At 37.7% G+C, this 24,080-nt stretch overlaps 3 protein-coding genes across 3 annotated transcripts; 1 reads left to right on the top strand and 2 right to left on the bottom strand.

The window, feature by feature from the left end:
- Positions 1–84: 84 nt before the first annotated feature.
- LOC140779324 (myosin-11-like) lies at positions 85–16,552 on the top strand. Its single transcript, XM_073124350.1, has 39 exons — positions 85–444; positions 788–916; positions 2,290–2,433; positions 2,539–2,684; positions 2,768–2,924; positions 3,024–3,082; positions 3,200–3,359; positions 3,491–3,640; positions 3,737–3,873; positions 3,971–4,117; positions 4,237–4,338; positions 4,466–4,523; positions 4,612–4,713; positions 5,639–5,676; positions 5,809–5,935; positions 6,017–6,187; positions 6,544–6,675; positions 6,818–6,927; positions 7,054–7,114; positions 7,862–8,043; positions 8,123–8,324; positions 8,413–8,532; positions 9,441–9,539; positions 9,871–10,092; positions 10,615–10,754; positions 11,407–11,518; positions 11,615–11,665; positions 11,768–11,851; positions 11,970–12,140; positions 12,224–12,379; positions 12,485–12,691; positions 12,883–13,026; positions 13,286–13,356; positions 13,447–13,546; positions 15,058–15,114; positions 15,482–15,538; positions 15,625–15,705; positions 15,819–15,901; positions 16,011–16,552. Exons 1-39 carry the CDS (start codon positions 442–444, stop codon positions 16,132–16,134), a joined length of 4,596 nt encoding a protein of 1,531 aa, XP_072980451.1. The 5' UTR covers positions 85–441; the 3' UTR covers positions 16,135–16,552.
- A 333-nt stretch (positions 16,553–16,885) lies between these two features.
- On the bottom strand, positions 16,886–18,619 carry LOC140779465 (uncharacterized acetyltransferase At3g50280-like). Its single transcript, XM_073124537.1, has 2 exons — positions 17,614–18,619; positions 16,886–17,490 (listed from the first exon to the last, which is right to left on the bottom strand). The coding sequence occupies exons 1-2, from the start codon at positions 18,560–18,562 to the stop codon at positions 17,075–17,077; spliced, it is 1,365 nt and encodes a 454-aa protein (XP_072980638.1). The 5' UTR covers positions 18,563–18,619; the 3' UTR covers positions 16,886–17,074.
- Positions 18,620–22,311: 3,692 nt separating this feature from the next.
- LOC140779854 (caffeoyl-CoA O-methyltransferase) lies at positions 22,312–23,685 on the bottom strand. Its single transcript, XM_073125149.1, has 5 exons — positions 23,494–23,685; positions 23,298–23,377; positions 23,064–23,208; positions 22,855–22,986; positions 22,312–22,781 (listed from the first exon to the last, which is right to left on the bottom strand). The coding sequence occupies exons 1-5, from the start codon at positions 23,587–23,589 to the stop codon at positions 22,488–22,490; spliced, it is 747 nt and encodes a 248-aa protein (XP_072981250.1). The 5' UTR covers positions 23,590–23,685; the 3' UTR covers positions 22,312–22,487.
- Positions 23,686–24,080: the final 395 nt, after the last annotated feature.

The raw sequence follows: 24,080 nt of genomic DNA, 5'->3' as shown, positions 1-24,080 counted from the left end.
ATAAATAAGAACGTCTCTCCTAACGTCTCGGCACAGAAACGCAATCTCGGTAGGGGGTGTCTCTCCTCTCTCTCTCTGTAGTCTCCTCTCTCTCTCTCTCTCGTCTCTCCTTACTGAAACGAGCGAGCGAGCGGAAAAGATGGGAGCGGATTCAATGGCACCCCAGAAACAATTAGGAGCAACTCACCTCCACATACCAACCCACAGGTGGAAGCCAAGAGCCAAACCTTCTCCTTCCTCCTCCCGAAAGAAAGGAGAAATCCCGAGACCGATCACTGGATCGCCAAGGACAAGGAAGAACGAAGAAAAGAAAGCCAAGAAGCCATCTCGTCCGTTTCATTTCAGATGGATTGCTTCTCTCTGGTTCCCATCGGATCCACCGACATGTGAATCCGTCGATTCTTCCTCTGCTCCCCCTGTTCGATTATTGAACCATAGAAAATGGTACATACACTCCTTTTTTTTTCACATTTTCTTTTCCAATTTCTGTCTGTTTCCTTATTTCGTTATTCGAAAAATCAATAGATTGAAAGTTGAGCCCTTGAAAGCCCATAATGAACTAGGCATTGTTGTTGTTGTTGTTCCGATTAGCTAAAGGAAGTGTATAATTTAGTAAGATGCAACTAAAACTACAAAGTCTTTTTTTTGTTTGAACAGATAATTGCAATTGCTAGATATTGTTTTCCTCCTTATTAAGTACATGAATGCCAGTATATTCTAGTTCATCCTGACCTAGGAAATTTTCCTCATAACTATGACTAACCTGCATGTGGATTAATTGTTGCAGGGAACCCCTGTTAACATCATTGTAGGTTCTCATGTATGGGTCGAGGATCCATCATTATCCTGGATTGATGGAAAAGTTGTTAAGATAAATGGTGGAGATGCTGAGATCCATACGACTAATGGGAAAACGGTAAGTCTATTACTTATGTTGCAGCTTGTAGTTTCTTAAATTTACATACTCTCTGCTCATTCCTCATCCGTCTCTCACCCCCATGACTTACTTGCTCCTATGGGCACATGCTGATCAGCCATTTTCATGACATGGTGCAGCATGAGGCATGCTGTGCAAAAGATATGGCCCTCGGGTAGAGCTTCTTGAAATTGTCAGACGTTAACATTCAACACATAGACAACACAAAAGGGTGTAAACAACATATATTTGTCATTTCTTCTATTAAATATTGTGTCAAGTGGCATCAATGTTATGATCTTTCTTGTACTATTAGTGCCATAGTGTATGATAGTAGTAAACTTATGTAATCATAAGATTGAGCTCCCTACTTACAGGTTTATTTAGATTAGCCAGATTGTTACTCTGATTTTCAAGCTTTATCCTAAATTATTCTAGATTCAGGAGAAAGGGTTCTTCGAGTATTCCTAAGCAAAACTTGCTCCGATATTTGTCAGTATTGTCGATCCTGTCTTGTAAATTACATGACATGATAGACCTTATTTTTCCAGCACTTTGCTTACAGCCTTATGTAGTCACTATACATGGTTTATTAGTACCTTACATAGTTTTCATGGTAAATTTTGAAGCCGCAATTTATGTTATTAGTTGGATTTCTTTATAAATTCTTGTATCTTCCATAGAACTTGCATGTAGTGGCGAGCTTAATTTTTCTGCAGCTTGTACCTCAATGGAGGAAGTCCGCCTTATGTCTTTCTCAACTCTGCCTAGTACGTACCATTTATTAGTCCTGTAGATTTTGGCAACTGAATCTTTCTGGATAATAAAGGAGCCAGTTTTTTGACTGGCTGAAAGGCATAAATGGATGGGTCTCATCTGGATTGCATTTTCACCTACCTGATGTAGTAGTTCTTGAAATCATTCTAAGTTGCATTATCAGATTACTTGTTTGCAAGATGTAAAATACTCATGCACGCCTGCAGTATACTCAGATTCAGTTACTTAGCTGCACTAAATTCCACTTTCTTTTGTTGTGTCATGACAGTTTGGTGGGTAGTCTGTGGGTCAAAGTTGGCATGTATTAAAGCCTGTCATGTGAGAAGCTTATGCTTTGCCTCATAAATACCATGACCATATCTTACTTTACATGTACCAGCTTTATCATCAAACTTATAGCATGGATGAGTGATGAATATACTACTATTAGTGTTACAATATATAATTAAAATACTTTTATACAATACATAGCTATACATGCAAACAAGATTTGCCAATGCTGTATGTAAGATGTGATTTAATGCAAGTTGATTGGAAAAGAGAATGTTCTGTGTCCTGGTAATATGGAAAACTGATGATATCTATTCCACTGTTAGGTTGTTGCCAACTTGTCAAAGCTATACCCCAAAGATATGGAGGCTCCAGCTGGTGGGGTTGATGACATGACAAAACTATCTTATCTGCATGAACCTGGAGTTTTGCAGAACTTGTCAACCAGATATGAACTCAATGAGATATATGTATGGCAGTTTCCTGGCAGGCCTGTTTGTATTACTGTGTACAGCTCATCTGGTTTAACAAGCTATAATTTTTCAGTATAATTCTGACACTTAGCAATGTGGCAGACGTATACAGGAAATATTCTTATTGCTGTAAATCCGTTTCAAAGATTACCCCATTTATATGATTCTCACATGATGGAGCAATACAAAGGAGCACTGTTTGGAGAGCTAAGTCCTCATGTTTTTGCAGTGGCAGATGTTGCTTATAGGTGAACTTAATTTCTCCTATATGGAGGAGCCTTTCTTGCATGTGTCAGCATATGAATTTTACTCCTAACATTCTTGGAAACAGGGCAATGATAAATGAGGGGAAAAGCAACTCTATTTTGGTTAGTGGTGAAAGTGGTGCTGGTAAAACTGAAACAACCAAAATGCTTATGCGCTATCTTGCTTATTTGGGAGGACGTGCTGCAACTGAAGGGCGAACAGTTGAGCAACAAGTTCTGGAAGTAAGATAACTGAACCAACCCTTCAAATGAACCAACACAATATATTAAATTCTTCTATGATATTCTCTATTGTACAAAATTTAACTGATATTATTGCAGTCAAACCCAGTTCTTGAGGCCTTTGGAAATGCTAAAACTGTCCGGAATAACAACTCTAGGTCTGTTATCTAAAGCAAATCAAATGTCATATTTGATTCTTTTTATGTTTTTATACTATGAACTGATGGATGTGCATCTTATTTACTATACCTTTTCTTTTTGACAAATTGATTCAGTCGTTTTGGCAAGTTTGTTGAGATTCAATTTGATAAGCAAGGTAGGATATCAGGTGCTGCTGTCAGAACTTACCTTCTTGAAAGATCTCGAGTTTGTCAAATTTCTGATCCAGAGCGTAACTACCACTGCTTTTACCTTCTTTGTGCAGCACCCCCAGAGGTAATATTTCATATATACTTTTGACTACTGTTGAAAGCTTTACTTTTCTTGCCTTCTCTTCAGTGACTCATATTTAAGGTCCTACTTTTGCAATTGTTTGTGTGTTATCATCTAATTTTATTTTATTCCAGGACATTGAGAAGTACAAATTAGGAAATCCAAAATCATTTCACTATCTCAACCAATCAAAATGCTATGAGTTGGTTGGTGTAAGTGATGCACATGATTATTTAGCCACCAGGAGAGCCATGGATATTGTTGGAATAAGTGCACAGGAACAGGTGTTACACGTACATTCTATGATTACTATACTTATTTACTTCTGGATTGAAACTAAAGTATCTTCTATTTATTTTTCTGATGTAAGTTGCTTCCAGGATGCTATTTTCAGGGTAGTTGCAGCCATCCTTCATCTTGGTAATATTGACTTTGCTAAGGGGCAAGAAATTGATTCCTCAGTTCCAAAAGATGACAAATCTAAGTTCCATCTCAAGATGACTGCGGAACTTCTTATGTATACTTTCTATCCTTAGTATTTTTCCTTTATTTTTTGGTACTTGGTAGTACTTATAACTTTTCTTAGAATTATTCTTGAATGTGGCTATTTTCAGGTGTGATCCTGAGGCTTTGGAGGATGCCCTCTGTAAGCGTGTAATGATAACCCCTGAAGAAGTTATCAAAAGGACTCTTGATCCTCTTAATGCCACTGTTAGCCGGGATGGTTTAGCAAAGACAATATACTCTTGTTTATTTGACTGGTAATATTGTCATGTAAATTTAAATGTATGACTTTCTTTGATTCATTTACTCTTAGATATGTAAGGTAAATGGATGAACTACAAACAACTAATGTTGGCAGTGTTGCATCATTTTGCAGGATTGTCGAGAAAATTAATGTCTCCATTGGGCAAGATCCAACTTCAAAATCTCTGATTGGTGTCCTGGACATCTATGGTTTTGAGAGTTTTAAAACTAACAGGTAACCTTGTTTATAAGCTCTTTGGTCAGATGAATATAACTATAAAAGGGGTAAATTACTATGTTCATGCTTCTCCTCTACCTCTTCTATTTTCTCATTTCTTAAATTATCACAATTGATTTTGCAGCTTTGAGCAATTTTGCATCAACTATACAAATGAGAAATTGCAACAACATTTCAACCAGGTAACATTCACTTCATTTATGTAAAATTCTCATTTAGACGTTGCTTTCATTCTCAAGCACTCTTAAAGTGTCTATTCTGCCTTTTCAGCACGTGTTTAAGATGGAACAGGAGGAGTATACCAAAGAAGCAATTGATTGGAGTTACATTGAATTTGTTGATAACCAAGATGTTCTTGATCTAATCGAGAAGGTCTGTTTACTCATCTACTATGTCTTGTAATAGCATAATGTGGTTTAATGTTTTTTGCATTTTTTCTTCTATGTAATCACTAATCACATATATATACATGTATCTATATCTTCCCTGTAGTACTGTCATGGTTGTCACAGTATTGGGAGTATCAGGATTGAACAGCAGTTTACAACCGGGGATTGAGCTACAACTTACTTACTCTTAGTTGTGCATCAAATAATTTCAATTAGAAAATTTATTATGTCAATTTGATGTGCAAGTATGGAGATTTTCTTTCTTGTTCATTTATTTATATATGTACAAACCATTACTAATATTTTGGACTTTTCATTGTCTTATTTAAATTTGAAATGACTTGCAGTAATTACTGTATTCACTACATATAGTTGATACTCAAAGTCTCAAACTACTTCATCTTTCACAATCTATGCTTAGCGTTTCTTTTACTCTGAGTAACCTAGAGTAAACATATTCAGAGAGTGGATGTGGGAACCGCCACATCATTTATGGATTACAGATAAAAGCATAAAACACCTGCTCCTTCACAGGATGAGACTAAGAAACTCCACACCAAGTGGTATGAGACGAAGTCAGAATCGATATTGGGTAGTATCTTGATATTGCTCTGCATGGACTTATGTGCCATGTGGCATAATTTGTATCTGTAGGTATTGGCATGATATAGAAATTCAATAAGCCAGGCTGTGCCGAGAATTAAGTTGCAGGCATGGGGAATGTTGACGATACATAAAATCTTGATTTTGACAATGTCTACTAGTGACAGTTGGAAAATTGATGTTAATATTATATCTCCACAAAAGGATAGTTTTTTTTTAAACTTATATTAAATGATCTTGAATGCATAGACATAGAAGAGGAGGTGCAATTAAGAAAATACTAACAGTGCTACTTTGTTGTGCAGAAACCTGGTGGCATCATTGCCCTCCTTGATGAAGCATGGTATGTTAATTTTCATGTTTTCTTCTTTATATTTGTTTGGAGTGTTTTACTACCAAAATAGTATCATAAAGGATTGTCCTTTATCTAGCATAAATTTCCTCTATTATTAACTATGTTCTATTTTGTTAACAGCATGTTTCCAAAATCAACACATGAAACTTTTTCTCAGAAGCTTTACCAGACTTTCAAAGTACATAAGCGCTTTATCAAACCAAAGCTATCTCGAACTGATTTTACTGTATGCCATTATGCTGGCGAGGTTAGGTTTACTATCTCCTTTAGTATCCTAGGCAGAGAATTGGTTCCTTTTTTTAAGTAATATGATCCTTGTGGTGATCAGGTTATCTATCAGTCTGACCAGTTCCTAGACAAAAATAAAGATTATGTTGTGGCAGAACACCAAGATTTGTTGAGTGCATCAAAATGCCCATTCGTGTCAGGCCTCTTTCCTCCTCAGCCTGAGGAGACAAGCAAGTCTTCTAAGTTCTCCTCCATTGGATCTCGTTTCAAGGTTTGTAGTTCTTTTTATTTATAATTTAAAATTTAAAAATAGGCATAACTTGGTGTGACGGTAAGGTTTGCCATTCTGCACTCTATTGAGGCCAATTCAAGTCGGTAAGACAACCTCTCGAGTATTCTTTCTTTCTTTTGGTTTTGGGCGGCGGATAAGGCTGCATACATTATTGTATTGTACCCTTCCTAAACCTTACTGGTGGGAGTACCATACAGCAGAAGTCCTTTCTTTCTCATCTAAATGTGATCTGGACATGCTTGCACAATTGATAGTAGGGTTTATATTTCTTTCTACTTGGTCTGGAATTTAGAAATTTATACATACAACTGATTGTTGTGGTCTATCCACTGCAGCTACAACTACAATCTCTGATGGAGACATTGAATTCAACAGAACCTCATTACATCAGATGTGTGAAGCCAAACAATTTACTAAAACCAGCGGTGTTTGAAAATGTTAATGTCATGCAACAATTACGCTGTGGCGTGAGTGTTTTCTCTTTGTTTTAGCATTTGATGATCTTTCTAGTTCCTGCTCATTCTATACAGTTTATCTTAATAAGAAGTCTATATCAATCTCCCCATTGCATATTGCATGAATGCTTTGATAATTGGTATATATCTTTAGGGTGTTCTCGAGGCTATCAGAATCAGTTGTGCTGGATATCCTACCCGTCGCACATTTTATGAGTTTTTACACCGGTTTGGCCTACTTGCTCCAGAAGTTCTGGAGGGAAGGTAACTTTCTCATTTATTTCTTGGATCTTGTTCTCCGATAAGTTTGTGTCAGACTTTTCTTTTGATTCTATGAATATTGTCTGACTTAAATTTATTTATAACTCTATACGTTGTATACTTGAACAGCTATGATGAAAAGATCGCGTGCAAGAAGATTCTTGAAAAGAAGGGCCTACTGGGGTTTCAGGTAACTTCTGGACCATACTAGTTACTACAATATTATGTGCAGTGAAACAACAGCCTTGCACAATCATCATATGGTGTTGCCATGTTATAATATGTTTTTCCCAACTCTTGCTTTCCTGAAGATAATCATGATCTTTAAACAAAGATGGATGTCATAATCCTTCTTAAGATTCAGTGATGGTTCCATTGATGGACTAAAATCCAAATAGGCTTTATACTTTTATAACAGCAGGTTGGGCTGCATTCTTGGTATATTTGGTGAAACAAAGTAATCCATGATATAGATCAGCATTAATTAAACTTTTAGTATATGTCCTGGATATATGTTCTCCATTGTCTCCTTTCCAGAGCCTAAGATTCTCCTTTAGAGATAGTAAGCAGGGAAATCAATGCTACTGTGAAGTGCACCATTTGTTATCTGATCTGACATATCAAAGTTAGACATTTATGTATTACTTTTGGGCTAAACTGTAAATATTTACTTGACTCCAAAACCATACACCATATTATAATCTATATAAAACACACAGAATTACAGTTTCTTACAGAAAAAAGGATCATTCCAGAAAACTTTAGAAATGATAAAGCGTTTTATATAGTTTTGTTGAGGTCTAATTGGAAATAATCTCCCAATTATTGGTTTCAAAGTCTTAACTATGGTTTTTTTTTTCTGACCATAAGTCAACTATAATTCAATATTAAATGCCATTGAATAAATTACAATTGAATTTTCTGTTCCTCTTTCCAGATAGGCAAGACAAAGGTTTTCCTTAGAGCTGGTCAGATGGCTGAATTAGATGCTCGGAGAGCTGAAGTGCTTAGCAATGCTGCAAAAGCTATTCAAAGGCAAATTCGAACACATATAATGCGGAAAAAGTTTATTGCATTGAGGAAGGCTACTATAGATGTGCAGTCACTATGGAGAGGTAGGTTTAACTAATGTGAATGTTAGATTGTGGTATTGGTTCTTTCTAACAACTACACGACGTCATGTTGTGCTTGTAGGTAGATTGGCATGTAAGCTATATGAAAGCATGAGAAGAGAAGCTGCTTCCATTAAAGTTCAGAAAAATCTGCGTAGACACCAGGCTAAGAAGTTGTATACTCGTTTAAAAGATTCGGTTCTTGTCTTACAAACTGCATTGAGGGCTATGGCAGCTCGTAATGAGTTTAGATTTAGAAGGCAAACCAAAGCAGCAACTGCTATTCAGGTTGTTGTTTACCTCTTTTATTGCTGTCATATACATAGAATTTGTTTCTTGTAATATCTATTTTCCTTGATTCTCTACTATTGGGCAGTCTCAATGGCGCTGCCATAGAGCATATTCATATTACAGAAAGTTAAGGAAGGCATCAGTTGTTACTCAGTGCAGATGGAGGGGAAGGGCTGCAAGGAGAGAGCTGAGGAAGCTTAAAATGGTGAGTAAACTCCAAATTTCTTGCCTCTTTGTGCCAGAAGATAATTGTAATATCATGCGGAATAGTTGTGTAATTGCACAACGGTCCAAGTTTCACTACCGTATCTACAAGTACATGAGATCTATTATCTGGTGAACTGATCGAGCTGACTGGTGGCAAACTAAGTCATTTCACCACCACCTGATGTTCAGGCACACAAAATACTTATGAAGCTAATTACCTTAATAACATAAGCAAACTGCTCCTTCTATGCTTGGACATCTACGACTTCATTATTGTAGAGAATTATGAAAGTAAAGAAGTTGAAAAGGAAAGGATGGAGAAAAAGGAAACAACTAGATAAGAAGCTAATGCATGATTTTACCCATTATCGATTTTCTACCTATAGAGGACATGAATAACAGAAAGTATATGGTGAACTGGAAGTTTGCTACTATTTGATGATAGAAAAAAAAGTGAGGATGAACAAAAAGGTTAAAATCAAGAAAGGACAAGGAAAGGGAAGAGAGGATAAGACTTTTTATTCAAGTGTGACTAATTTATCGATGAGGAAGGACAACCATATGCACCATTAACAAGAAAACAGAAGATTTTGAATTTTATAGAAGTTCTATAGATATAGTTGAGTAAAAAACACGAAATTCAATTGTGAGAACTTGTAATCTCAATCATAGAACCCTGATCTTACATTATTATATTTCATCTTGGTTTTATCCGTTTTCATAGGGAATAGTCTTTTTGTCATCATCTTTATTTTTAATGCAACTGATGGTTTTCAAGCGGCTACAACATCCAACATATGAAACTTAAATATCTAACTTGGATATTATATCTGAGACCACATATAAATTTCTCTATACTTTGTAGTTTGTACATCTCATAACATGCTATCTGTAATTTTAATTCAGGCAGCACGAGAAACAGGGGCACTCAAGGAAGCAAAGGATAAGCTTGAAAAAACGGTGGAAGAACTTACATGGCGTTTACAGTTGGAAAAGAGAATGAGGGTACTCTTTGAACCTTCCAACTGTCTCTCACTTTTGCTATTTCTGTATTCTTGTTACCTTGCATTCTTGATTTCTTATCGGTTGAAATTCAAAGTACAGTAGACAAGTTACTTTAGCATATCGCTTCAACCTTTTATCTCATATATGAATAGTTAATTTGCAGCATTCTAGTTAATTTGCAACATTCTCTGTTCTGTAAGTTACACACACATAACTTTAATATTCCTTGTTCTGTAAGTTACTTCTGGAGGCTGACGGTCACTGCAGATCAGTTCTTCTACTCCTATCTAATGCATACAGAATCATTTCATTTTACCTGTACTGTATACAGACGGACCTGGAAGAAGCAAAAGCACAAGAGATAATAAAATTGCAGAGCTCATTGCAAGTAATGCAAACTAAAGTGGATGAGACAATAGCAATGCTTGCCAAGGAACAAGAAGCTGCTCGAAAGGCTATTGCAGAAGCACCTCCTGTTATCAAGGAGAAGACTGTTCTTGTTCAAGACACTGCAAAGATTGATTCCTTGATGGCTGAGGTGGACCAGTTGAAGGTACTTAGCAATATCTACATCTAATGATGTTTTTCCATAGTTCTTTATTCTCCCCTGATACTGCTACAATTACTATGTAAATAATTTCTTTTAGTAGTTTGGTCAATAAATAACAAGACTACAAGAGTAGGTCATATTAGTGGAGTTGTCGCTTAAATGTAACTAACCCAAATATTCTTTCTGGCAAGTATAATATGTCAGGAACTATTTCTGAAAAGGAGCTTGTAAACTGAAATATATATTACTGAAGTTATATGAACTAGTCAAACATATATAACCGGTGGATGCTTACATTCTATTTTAGATTGCTAAATTAGAAATTGCCTAGTTCAATGAGCTACTGCTTCTGGTGGTGTCTGATACAAGTTTTCTCTTATCGTCAATTCTTGCCATCTCCTTATACCGAGTTCGACGTGCTAGATAGAGATACTCTACAAAAACACTCATTTTACAGAAAGTTTATATAAGGTTTGAAGCGGGACCACTAATATATCTATATGGTCCTACTTAATGTCCTTGTAGGTCTCCATACTTTCAGAAAAACAAAGAGCAGATGATTCTGAAAAAAAATATGCTGATGCACAGAGAGCAAGCGAGGAACGACAAAAGAAGCTGGGCGAAGCAGAAGGAAAACTATGTCAACTTCAGGAATCTTTGAACAGGTTAAATTTTACATTCGTAACATGGCCGAACTTTTTCCAAGTACCTTCGCTACATACAACAGATAAGAAAAAGCTCCCATTCATCAACAATTTATTTTGATTGTTATGGATGACCAAGAAGTACTTCTATGATTTAATTCAGCTGGACTTAACTGTTAGTTTGGCAAACTGTTAGCTAATTTGTTTGAAGATTTCTTAGTATTAGAAGTTAGACCAAGTAACTGATAATCCTCCTAGTTGCCTGGTACCATGTGGCTGATATGGGTGTCTCTTGTTGCCAACTGCATCAGAAGTCTGAATGCATAAAACCTCGCTAGTGATGGAATTTGGCACCAGCTTCTAGGGATTGATGTTAACTTCATAAAATTTGTTCAGTTCTTTATTGGAGCTTTCTCACTTTTGACATTGTTCAATAGCCAATCCCAGAATCGTGTAATCCTTACATTTCTTATATATTGATATATATTGCATAATTTCACGTCTCCATACTTGTCTATGGTCACATTATCTGGCTTGACATTATCTCCTTTCCTTCCAATTTTAGCAACAGCATTTCACAAGGTAGATTCATGGTTGACTGAATATTCGTAATGAAACTACATCCTCCACTGTGTATTCTTCTGTTGTTTAACATTTTCCTTCTTTTACTTAGGCTTGAGGAAAAGCTCTCAAATGTGGAATCTGAAAACAAAGTGCTCCGTCAACAGGCTGTTTCCATGGCTCCCAATAAATTCTTATCAGGGCGGTCTAAATCAATTCTGCAGGTAATTCTAACAAAATTCTTAGATTGTCACAGCTCTTTAATGTGACCCTTTTACTTCATTTCATGTTTTTCTTGATGATTTGTATATTGTTGTCAGAGGAACTCTGAGAGTGGCCATGTCTTAGGCAGTGAAACAAAAACAGCTTCAGTAAGAGCAAGCCTCTTTTGTATCCATACCATACTCAATTAATTGCATGAGGAATAAATGTTGTAACTGATGTCAAATGACCATATTTAAATGATGTTTTAGGATTCACAAGGCACCACCACCACTGCGAGGGAACACTCTGAAGTGGATGATAAACCACAGAAGTCTCTCAACGAGAAGCAACAGGTATAATTAGCTAGCTCTAGAATTATTCCTTATTTTTCCATCTAAATGATTCTTTTAGTATGTGCAACCCTAATAGTATGTTGTCATTCCTATTTGTTCCATTAATTTCCATGAACAGGAGAATCAAGATTTGTTGATCAGGTGCATTGCACAGCATTTGGGCTTTGCAGGGAATAGACCAGTCACTGCCTGTATTATATACAAGTGCCTTCTCCATTGGAGATCATTTGAAGTTGAGCGCACAAGTGTTTTTGATCGAATTATTCAAACAATAGGACATGCTATTGAGGTTTGAACTGTGGTGTTGTAGATTCTTCTATTCTGGTAAAGCATAAATGGCTGTTCTAAATTGTTATTCCTCTTCTATTTAAGACCCAGGACAACAATGATATCTTAGCCTACTGGCTTTCGAATGCCTCAACTTTGTTACTGCTACTCCAACGTACATTGAAAGCAGGCGGAGCTGCAGGCATGGCTCCACAACGTCGAAGGTCATCATCAGCTACTTTATTTGGGAGGATGACTCAAGTACTCCAATTTCCACTCTAATGCACTCTAACTACGTAGCTGAAGTAATTCTTGTGAAAATTAATTTGTAGGGTACCTGTTTACCGTGTGTTACTTTTGATATAGAGTTTCAGGGGAACACCTCAAGGTGTGAATCTTTCTATTGTGAATGGGAATTTGGTTGGTGGAGTAGATATGTTGAGGCAAGTGGAAGCCAAGTACCCTGCTTTACTGTTCAAACAACAACTTACTGCATATGTAGAAAAAATATACGGGATGATCCGAGATAACTTGAAGAAAGAAATTTCTCCTTTGCTTGGTCTGTGCATTCAGGTACTTAGAACATGATATGCTAGTAAAAGTGTTGATTTTCATGTTTTTTTTTTCCTCTAGTGGTATTCACTTTTCTTTTTGGGTTGCCAACTTGCCAAGTTAGATAAACAACTATAATAAATATAGATGATATTTTCATGCCAATTGTTGCATCTGTTTTTTCATTTCTTCCCCTCACATGGATATTATAGGCCCCAAGAACATCAAGGGCAAGTTTGATGAAAGGATCTTCTCGTTCTTTTACAAATGCTGCTGCCCAGCAATCTCTGATTGCTCACTGGCAAGGGATTGTAAAGAGTCTTGGAAGTTTTTTGAACACATTGAAAGCCAATCATGTTAGTCTCTTCTCTTTGGAGCCTTCTTATATTTACATATATTTGCCTTCTGGATAGTAATTCATATCAAAGTCATTCATTGCTTGCCAATTTAATCAGATTAATAAATTCTGATGGCAGATATAAAGGGGCTAGAATCTGTCAAGCAGATTTGAGTTATTATTATTATTGACCTTAAAAAAAAAGTTTGTACTGTGTCTGGACTTTCCAGTGAACAAATATATTCCCTGACCTTCAACTTGTGTATGTGCTGTACTAGGTACCTCCCTTCTTAGTGCGAAAGGTGTTCACTCAAATATTTTCTTTCATCAACGTGCAGTTATTTAACAGGTAAATTTGTTCTCCTTGCTAATGTTTGATATATGGATGCCTGGTGGTGATAGAGCTCTTATGACAATCATCTGCACATCTCCATTGCAGTCTTCTCTTAAGGAGAGAATGTTGTTCATTTAGCAATGGTGAATATGTCAAAGCTGGACTAGCCGAACTTGAACATTGGTGCTACAAAGCAACTGATGAGGTAGTTTTCTAATTTTTGTTTTATTTTGTACTAAATGCTGAATAAACCAAGTAACCAAGTCTACTGAGTCAACTGGAACAAACTGAAACAGCCTGCTCTCGCTGCTAATTTATTGTTTCTTAAGCTGTTGTGGTTCTTAATAATATGTAGTTAGTAATGAGTTCAAATACTATTATGAATAATTTTAATGATCATAGTTAGTATGTCATCTATTATTGATGAAGGTATATGTTTTAGTTCACCACTGAGGTATACTGTAAGACATCAATTTAAATGGTGATAGTATGGAGCTTGCAGATTGGATGAACAGTTATAGTAAAATTTGTTGCTTAGCATTTGAAATATTAAGAGAGTTTTATGATTGAACAACTTAGTTCAGTGGGTGAGGTGAATCTATCCAAAAGCTAGTAAAACTCAGAATTTTTAAAGCATGACATAAAAACCGAAGCTCGACAATTTATAATAAACAAATAATAGTAAGCATGATTGTAACGAGAATATTAAAGCAAGATTAATAATAATACGAGTAACAAACTAATGATATGCTCAAGTCTTATTATACGAAACTTCTCAATCTTAAATAAATGTCATATTTATTATTTTGGGTTTGTGCATGTGAATCCACAACAATTAGAAATCGTCTTGAGATGGCGTTAAGTCTATTCCTCATAGCTGATCCGATTATGGTTACTGAGAGGTGTCACTAGTGGTAAATATATCATATTATTTGCTCTAATCATTGAGAGAAATTTAAAGTCACCTCAGAGATATTTTTGGTCGGGACTATTCTCTAACTCCACTAAATTTAGTTAAATGGATCACCATATGATTAAAAATATATCTGTTTCTTAAAATTTAAGATAGACTGAAGTCACCAGGGGAAGATTTTGATCTAGTTTGAGACTATTCGTAAAGCCCTATCTACTCAATATTTAGGTTCCTCTAGACGTACAGAGAATAATATTTTACAAAGATAACATTACACAAAGTAATATTGCATGAAAATTGACATTGCATAGAGATAACATAGTAGCATAATAACATGCATATATTTTCTTGAAATACGGAATGAATAAAAGTGTAGGCGGATCCACTCACCTGTGACGTGAAATCTCATTTTTAGTGGGTTGGCATCTGATATTAAGCTTTAGTAACCATGTGGCCAAATGTGGAAGCTCATATCAATCAGAATAAGGATTGAGGAACTGGGTTTTTTCAACTTTGAACATTAGTTATAGACTTTCCTGTCTACTGTTCCTTTTTTATTTTCCCCCTCACACCAATTTCTTTATGTTGGCGTGCTTTCTAGTACTTGTATCACAAGAGAAGGGTTTTCTGATTGACTGAGGTTACAAATTTTTTTCTTCTTTTTGATGCTTTGATAAAGGAGATATTAACCTGCACTATAAGGCTTAATCATGTTCAAATGATCAAAGTGCTCTCATGCTAATTCATGGCTGATCTAGTTTCATATCTGTAATTCTCATTTCCATATTATCTGGAATTTACAGTATGCAGGTTCAGCTTGGGATGAGCTAAAGCACATTAGACAAGCTATCGGTTTCCTGGTATGGCTGGCATTACTTACCTTATATGTAGTTTTGTATGCCATTTGGTTTACATGTATTTCTTGTATCAACAATTACCATTCTTGAGGGGAAAAAACTTCTAGACTTAATCAAAAAGTAATGGCAGCAAATATGTATGGCCTTTAGTTGGAATCTTTTCTACTTTGTGTGAAATCAGCTAGGTCACTTGCTTACTGCTTAAAAAGTTGTATGATTCATATAGAATCATTTGACCCAGGAATATAGAGAAATATCTGCATGAATAAAATACTTGTCATAAGTTGTAAGTAAACATGAGATTCTTCAACCCAAAGGTTGGAGAATTTCGAGTTGTAAGATTTAAATCTCACATAATGACGTTTTTCAGGTCATCCATCAAAAGCCGAAGAAGACTTTAGATGAAATTAGCCATGACCTTTGCCCAGTGAGTGAATCCTTTTAATGTTTCATTTTGCATCCCATAAATGAAGCTTTCTTTTATATCAACCAGTTCTAGTACTCCTTTCACAGGTCCTCAGTATCCAACAGCTATACAGGATCAGTACTATGTACTGGGATGACAAGTATGGGACACATAGTGTGTCCCCCGAGGTAAGTTCAGAAGCTGGTGCCTTTCAACCTGAAATTTCCGATTATCAGAATCTCAAGTTATTTGCTTTATGGAATTATGACTAGATTAGTTTTGATGGAAATTCTCCTATTAGGTTATATCGAATATGAGAGTATTGATGACTGAAGACTCAAATAATCCCGTGAGCAACTCATTTCTGCTAGATGATGATTCAAGGTTACAACAATAACCTGTCACCTAGTGCCCCTTAACTATATTTACAAGGCCTTTTTATTTCTTCTGGATGATATAATTGCATGCTCATCTAACCATATTGACTATGCAGCATACCATTTTCGGTTGACGACATATCAAAATCAATGGAACAGATTGATATTTCTGATATAGAACCACCTCCACTCATTCGGGAAAATTCGGGTTTCGCGTTCTTGTTGCCTCGACCAGAATAAAAGCAGCAGTTAAATGGACCTTATGGGATTGGGATCAACTAATCATAGTCTTGCAGGAAGGTCAACACTCTGACAACTTACTGGGGTCCTGTTCATTTTATTCTTCCTGCATTGAAGGACCTTTGGATGGAATCTGCTTCATGAATGGAGTGACCTCAATTGTAGGATCAGTGATGATGGCAATCTAGTTTCAATTCACTGACTTGTTGAGTGCTATTTCTGGAACAGAAAACTCTAGCTAGGCCCAGAGGAGTAATAAGCAGACATTTTTCAGAGCATGTTGTTGTTTTAGGTGATAGCTTAGTGTTGATTCAGTCTAAACAAAAGTGTAAATCCATTTGTAATTTTGTCCTGTTCAGACCGGGGTATAGATAACAGATGAGATGATCAACAATCAATTTAAAGCTTTTTCTTAATTTAAGCATATGCAAGTCATCAGTGCCTGAAGTAGTAGTAGCTGCAGAATTAGAATAATTTAAATGAGTATTTATTCGAGAAGTGTATATGAAAAATGCAGCATCAATCAGTCATCACCATATTTATTTGCTTCTCTGGTAAGTAATTTAGGCTAATCCTGTTGATTTAATATTATTTTTTATAAAAAAATATACTTTTCATAGTGTGTCTAAATTATATATATTTTTAGGTTTATCTAAGTTACTCAAAAGTTAAGCGTTTTCCATTAATTAGGCTAGTTTATATAAATCCTGGATTGTTTAGTGTTTTCACGGTTCTGACATGATAGCTGAGATGGCTAAAGTAAATCTTCTTTATACATAATAACTTTGTTGGATAGGCCAGAATAATAAATAATTATTTGCAATAAAACAAACCGGACGTAATTAAAGATATCATACGACGCCAAGAGCTGATTTTGAACACTACGAACCCACCTCTGCTGGTGTCATGCAACATCAAGCCAATTAACTCAATTCATCCATCATGATTTCGTGCTCACTGCTTCCATGAACTCCACGTCTTCCAGGAGAGCACTCAACGACTTGGCCGAGAGGCAAACCTCCAGAGCCATGCTCCCTTGCTCAGGTCCCTCGTAGATGGTCGCCTTCCCGTCAAACTTGAGCGAGGCGCCGCTACGAACGGCGACCGGCTTCCCCCAACCGAAGTCATTGCCGTACACATTGAACCTCGGCGAACTCCCCGTGAACAAGTCTGTCGCCTTCATCTTGGCTGAGAAGACAATTTGTGGACACTTGACCCATGACTCGAGCCGATTCTTAAGGGCCTCCTCGCTACATGATGCCACGGCTTGATTTAGTAGCCATGACGAATAGCCATTGCCGCGATCCAGCAACTCCCCTGCAGTGGCTTTCGCCTCACCATGGGCTAGAGCGTTGCCTTTTACAAAAGAAAACGTTAGAAATTTGCTAAGAGTTCATGCTTGGTTAGTGTCGATAGTTTTATCTGGAGATTTTAAAAAATCGAATAAAGAAGGGTCATGATCGAATTAGTTCACATTACCCATGTAATGTTGTTGCACTTCTTTTAACCTCGATCGGCATCCGACGGCGAACCAGTAAATCGTCTCTTCTTGTGGCTCGAGGCGACGAGCGCGAGTCACAGACCGCCATAGAAGGCCGAGCAAGGACTGAAGAGAGGAGATGGTAGTGGTGCCCATCTCCGCGTTGGCCTTAGCCTTCAGCCTTCTTATCGACTCCTTAGAGAAATGGAAGGCGCACTCCATCACCGCAGGACGCTGCCTCGCTTCCGGTACAAAATCCTCTATTCTCCGGAACGGCAGAGGGATCGGAACTGGGCAAGAATCAAGAAACCATCTTTTAGTTTCAGGGGGATTAGAGATCTCGTCCCCGCATCCGGTTCGGCAAATCTCCGACCACGCGTTGAAGAAGTTCCAGAACGTGGTGCCGTCCGCGACGACATGGTTGAAGCTGCAACCGATGAAAACGCCGTCGGCGAGCTCGGTGACCTGCGCGGCGAATACCGGATGCGAGAAGCCTTCTGTGCCGCGAAAGCCGTTGAAGGGGAAGAAGGACCACACGACGCGAGGCACGTACAGAGGAGTGAGGATATCGGCGACGGTTACGTCGGGCGCCGAGGCGTGGATGAAGTCGGCGCCGAGATCGTTGCAGCTGAGCGAGATGGAGATGGAAGGAGGTGATGTGTTGTGCTCGGTTACGGCAAGGCGACCGGCTAAGGGAAAGAAGTGGTCGAGGGCGAGAGAGAAGGAGGCGAAGAGGCGGGAGACGATGGAGTTGGCTCCATCTCCATCTCCTTCTTCTCCTTCTCCTTGTTGTGATGAGGAGGGTTTGTGGAAAAGGATACCTTTTTGAGGGTACTCGAAGGTGAGAAGTTGGAGATCCCAAGGAGTGAGGTGGATGGTGGTAGTTGGCCGGGACTTTGAAGGGCGAACCGTACGTCGGGAGAGGATTTTAACTTCAGCTATTTCCATGAATTATCGTTGCTCTCCCCTCCTCCAGTAGTGTCTACCTTATTATGCAGACCGAAGAGATAGAGTGCCACCACTTAATTAAATAGAGCATATGTTACATCTGCTGATTCTAATCTGGAGTAACAGTACATTATCCTATTCTCGTCCAAAATTTAGAAAAGGATATTATCATTTTTAATGTTTGCCCATTAAAATATTACCTTCGTTAAAAAATTTAAGCTAGCGTGATTTTTGGACGAAAAATTTCAGAACCACACGATCGTCAGACTTCAAAACATTAAAAAAATTAAGCTCCATAAGATATTCTTTTGCCACGCCGATTGTTATAATACGTGTGATCTGTTTCCCGTCTGGCCATCTCTTTCTCTCTTTCTCATCAATCTTTTTCTTAATTTTTTTAGCCAAATGAATCTCCTTGTTTTTTTGTGTTTGAAAGAATAAAGGACGCTGAGTGTTTGAATTGATGGAAGACTTTTGTACTGGGTAGTTGCATTTCGTAAATGCGAAACGACCTTATTATTATTAAGGGGGTAACAGGATTAGTTGCAGAAAGGACTTTTTCGTTAAATGGGTAACTTGGTAGTTGCATTCGGCAAATATGAAAACAATCTTATTATTAAAGGGGTAACACAATATGTATAGCCTATTTAATTAACGTGTTGTGTGTATTAACATTATACATTAAAATGATATGTATTAACACGACAAAATTAAATATTTAATATGGTATGAATAACATTATATAAATAATATAATATTATTAAACTTATATAAAAAATATTATTTATTAATTTATTATATATAAATAGTGTATTACACACACAAAAAAAATTTACTACTCAAAACTCATACAACATATGAATAACAAATTTAACTTAATGGTAGGTACTTAACTAACTCGCTCATTGTGAATTATGAAAAGATAAATACTTCAATACCCTTTTAAATAGTATAATCTTAATTTTGTGGCTATAATAGTCAGTTTTCATACCAATTCTAAAACCATGTTACATAAAAAAAAAAATTGGCATATTAATTAAGAAGATTTAATTAGGTGTACCTAACTTTTGGTTTATATGTTATTTTCTTTCCTTAAGATTTGTCTCTTAAATATGATTGTGATAGAAAAATTATGCCTTAATTATAGGAGATATCACTTAATACTAAATAATTTAAATTTGTTAATTTAGAGATAGACTTCAGTTTAAATATGATTCTCTATCCCTATCTATTATTAAATTTATTTTAAATCAATTTTAAACTAACGAGTTATATGCAAATAATAAAAAATAATTAAAGAGATAAAATTTAATTAAACTTTCATCAAGTTAATTATAAAAAACCATCCATACCCTTATTATGATATATAATAATTAATCTCAATTAAGAATATATATGTGTTTTACTTGATAAAATATGAAGTGGTCTCATGGATTTTGTAATTGTTTTCTCCCACGTTGGTTTTGATCTTCACCACTCTATGAAACCTCCATGCTCGTTAACATTTGGACATGCCTAAATCATCTTAATTAATGAAAATTTTCTTACGCTACTTTCGAAGCCCACTACATAATATCTTGGCTCAAATATCCCTTCACGATACCCGGAGATATCAAGATTGCTGATCCCAAATTAGGTTACCGATAGGCTAGGAGAAAGTACAAAATAATAAGGAAGAGTAAGAAAATGTAAATCGGACTACACGAAATAAGGAATCAAATTAGTGGCTACAAAACACAAATATTGAGCATCTTCAATTGTGCTTAAAAAGTTAATAATTGAGGTTGTTAAGAGTGCATTCATGTCCTAGTTCTAGACTTGACCAAACGTCACAACCTACTCGTGCTCGACTCGACCCGGGCCGGTTTGGACCGGGCTATGCCCGGCCCGAGCCCGAACTACCCATGGGCGGCACGACCAGCCCTTTGCCCGCTTGACTCGGCCCGAAAGCCCGTCGTTTGGCCCACAACTTGGCATGCCCGTTCTGCTACAGTAGCCTGCCTATTCTGCTACAGTAGTCTGCTATAGTACTTTGCTCATTCTGCTACAGTATTTTGCCGTTTTGCGATAGTAAAAACATTTTGGTATTGTACTGTTTTGCATTATTTTAAGTACACCTTTAAAAAATTTTAATTATTTTTTAAATAGAGGGACATAAATATTTTTTAAAAAAATAAGCTAATAGTAAAAAATATTCTAAAAATAGCTAAAATGTGGGTTGGGTTGAGTGATTGGTGGGTCGGGTCGGCTAGCTCAATCTCTTACGGGCCGACAGATGGTAATGGGCTAGACTATTCTAGCCCGACCCAAGTGATTGGTGGGTCGGGCCGTAAACACATACTTAAGCCCAGTTGGTCCGAAAAGACCGGCCTGACCCACCTTATGATCATGTCTACCTAGTTCCGAGCTTCCATTTAGAACCTTTTTGGTGTGATCCAACGCTACAGTTAAGATAAGCCATATAAGGAAGAAAAGTTCAAGCAAGGAAATATATATTACCTGCAACAAGCTACTAGGTGATGAGGAACCATGATATATCGGTTGAGACTTCATTCCATCAAAGCTCATAAAGTTTTCCTACAGCACACAATGGATTGATAGCTTCACAGAAAAAGAACAGTGAATTTTCTTCCTTTTAGCAACAATCTCAATTTCAAGTGAATTAGAAAAGCTTGGAGAAAACATCGTCCTTACCATCGGTAGAAGAATAAAAATAATGAAACTTATATCTAAGTAGAATGAGCTTACAATGAGGGTTGGTTGGCGGCGGGCGGGTGAGAAGACCTGATGAGGGTGAGGATAGATGGTGAGGTAGACGGTAGGTGGGCAGGTGGAGACGGAGGTACCCGAGAGAGATAACAGAAGTACTAGGAGGCACCACAGCAGATGGCAAGTGGCAGATGAAGACGAGCAAAATTTTTTCCTCATTTCGATGGGGCGGTTGGAGAGGAGTAAAGAGTGGCGAGGTATGCGTGATTGAATGTGGGTAGGTTTCATGTTATATATATAACGAGTTTGTAGATTGACCTGATCCGTATACTTAAACAGATTAAACGGGTCAATAATATAAATCCGAACACGACCTAATTATTATATAGATCATGTAAGTTGACTCATTTATGGCCTAAATTTGATTAAACTAAACTCATTAAGAGCTAAGTTATAGTATCGAATTATTGTATCTAGTCAATTTTTGACACCCTTATGTAGTGATAATTAATTCACCAACTACAAACATGTTAAGACTTCTCTGTACATCTGTTGTCTAGCTGGATTTGTCTCCTTGTAATTGACACTAAAAACAAATGGGTTAGTTAGATTTGGATCTAAATCTTTGATCACTTGATTCTGATCTGGTTCATCAAATTAGACCTAGATCCGAATCCGTTAATTCCATCTCCATCCATGTAGCGTGTTAGTTTTGTCTAGCGTTGGTCAACAAGAAAGTGGTAGAAATTTATAGTAGCCAAGGCTTAGTCAAGTGTGAGATATTAAAAGACTAGAGTAGTTTGGAGTAGTATTCATAGAATAATTAGCATGCCCTCACGTAAACCGGGATAGAGTGGTTCAAACTGTTCGTTTGGAGAGACCAGTGAAAGGATTCGGTAAGTGGTCTCCTTCAATCCTCTCGGATTTGGTTGGAGTCAGGTCATCACCCACTGCCAACTCCCAACTCCGCCAGGAAGGACCCATTCAAGCTCCACCGCATGAATAATACACCAGAAAGAAAAGAGAAGGAACCCTCATCATTTCACAATAAACAACTATAACAGTAGCACCGCATTAATCATTTAATATTAATTGGTATCAATGTCACAGCCACACATTTGCTCATATAATCAACCAGAGGGGGGAAAAAAAGCATCATCGATTATTAGAAAACGAGATATAAAATCACAGAAATAACTATGTGAGATGGGATCGATCAGCTGATCCGACGGCAGATGGTGATCCCATCACCGACCGGGAGCTGGCATATCTCGATGCGCGGGTCAGCGGCGAGCGCCTTGTTGAGCTCGATCACGAAGTCCCGGTAGTATCGCACGTACTTGCGCAGCGGCGCGTCCGGCGGCGCCACCACCGAGCCGTTCCACAGCGTGTTGTCGTAGCCGATCACGCCGCCCACCTTCACCAGCTCGAGGATTCTCTTGTGGTAGTTGAGGTAGTTGTCCTTGTCCGCGTCCACGAACACGAAATCGTACGAGCCGTGGTTCGTCTCCTGTGAGGAAATCCCCAAATCAGATCACTAATCAAATACCAATTTCAATAGATGAAAGAGATTTTTATCTTACATCTTCTAGCAATTGATCGAGCACGGGGAGAGCAGGGCCTTCGCGGAAGTCGATCTTGTGGGCTACGCCGGCCTTTTGGATCACGGGCAGCCCAAGCTCGTAGTTCTCACGGTTGATGTCCATCGCAAGGATCTGTAACACCATTCGAATTAGATCTAAATGCAAGATATGTATATATTTATAGAGCTGAATCGGTGGAGAAAAATTACGTGGCCGTCCTCGGGCAAAGCCAGAGCGGTGGCGAGGAGGGAGTAGCCGGTGTAGACGCCGATCTCGATCGTCTTCTTGGCGTTGATCAGCTTCAGCAGCAGGCTCAGAAACTGCCCCTCGTCGGCTGAGGTCGTCATGATGTTCCTGATCCAGATCCCAACACATTCCCCCCTTCATATTTCCAGCATACAAAAGTAGAAATTAATCACACAAAAAGGGGAGTCGAGATCTACCATGGGTGCTTGGCGGTGATATCCCGGAGCTCCTTCATGCACTCGTGCTCCCGTGGGTACACGCTAGTCTCCAGTATGTACTGTTGAAGAGAGAAGAATTCAAGATCTGGACTACTTACTAGTATCTCGCAATCAAGAAGGAAACAAAGAAAGGGCAAAAAAAAAAAAAAAAAACGAATCAAGAGAAGAGTAGTACTTGGTAGAGAGCATCGCTTTGGAGGAGACTCTTGTGTCCCACCTCCTGGTGCCTGGCTTGCTCGCCGTTTTGGGATTCGCTCTTGCTGCTGGCCATTACGAGATCTGGATTTGCAAATGCTACGCTGCTTGCTACTTGCCTCTTGCTCCTCTCATCTCCGACGCCCTTTGAATATATATAATGGCTGCTAGGTTTGGTCTTCCTCTATTCTTACCGTAGTAGGAATTAGAAAGGGAAAGCGAATAAGGTGTACTGCAGAGATTGGCGGTAGGTGAGGTAATAAACGGTTGGTGAAGCTTCCATTGGGCTTGGGCATTGAAGTGGGTCCCGCCATTTGGAAACCCAACCGCACCTCCCCCCTCTTCACCTACCTCACCTTGGTTTACTTTAGCTTTGCCTTCTCTTTATTATTAAATCACTTATTAGTTTTATCAAATCGGGACCACGTTCTGATCACCAACCCCACCTCCTCTCTCTCTCTCTCTCTCTGCATCTCAAATCCTCAATAATCTCTTACTAATCTTGTAATTAGTAAGAGACATTGTCTAATAAGTACTCTTATTATCTTATAGCTTCAGTGGTCGGCA

Source organism: Typha angustifolia, chromosome 15, assembly GCF_048772165.1.
Source record: "Typha angustifolia cultivar Huaian chromosome 15, ASM4877216v1, whole genome shotgun sequence".
Taxonomy (NCBI): Eukaryota; Viridiplantae; Streptophyta; class Magnoliopsida; order Poales; family Typhaceae; genus Typha; species Typha angustifolia.
The sequence above is the reverse complement of the archived record's forward strand: the minus strand, read 5'-3'. Positions and strand labels throughout refer to the sequence as shown.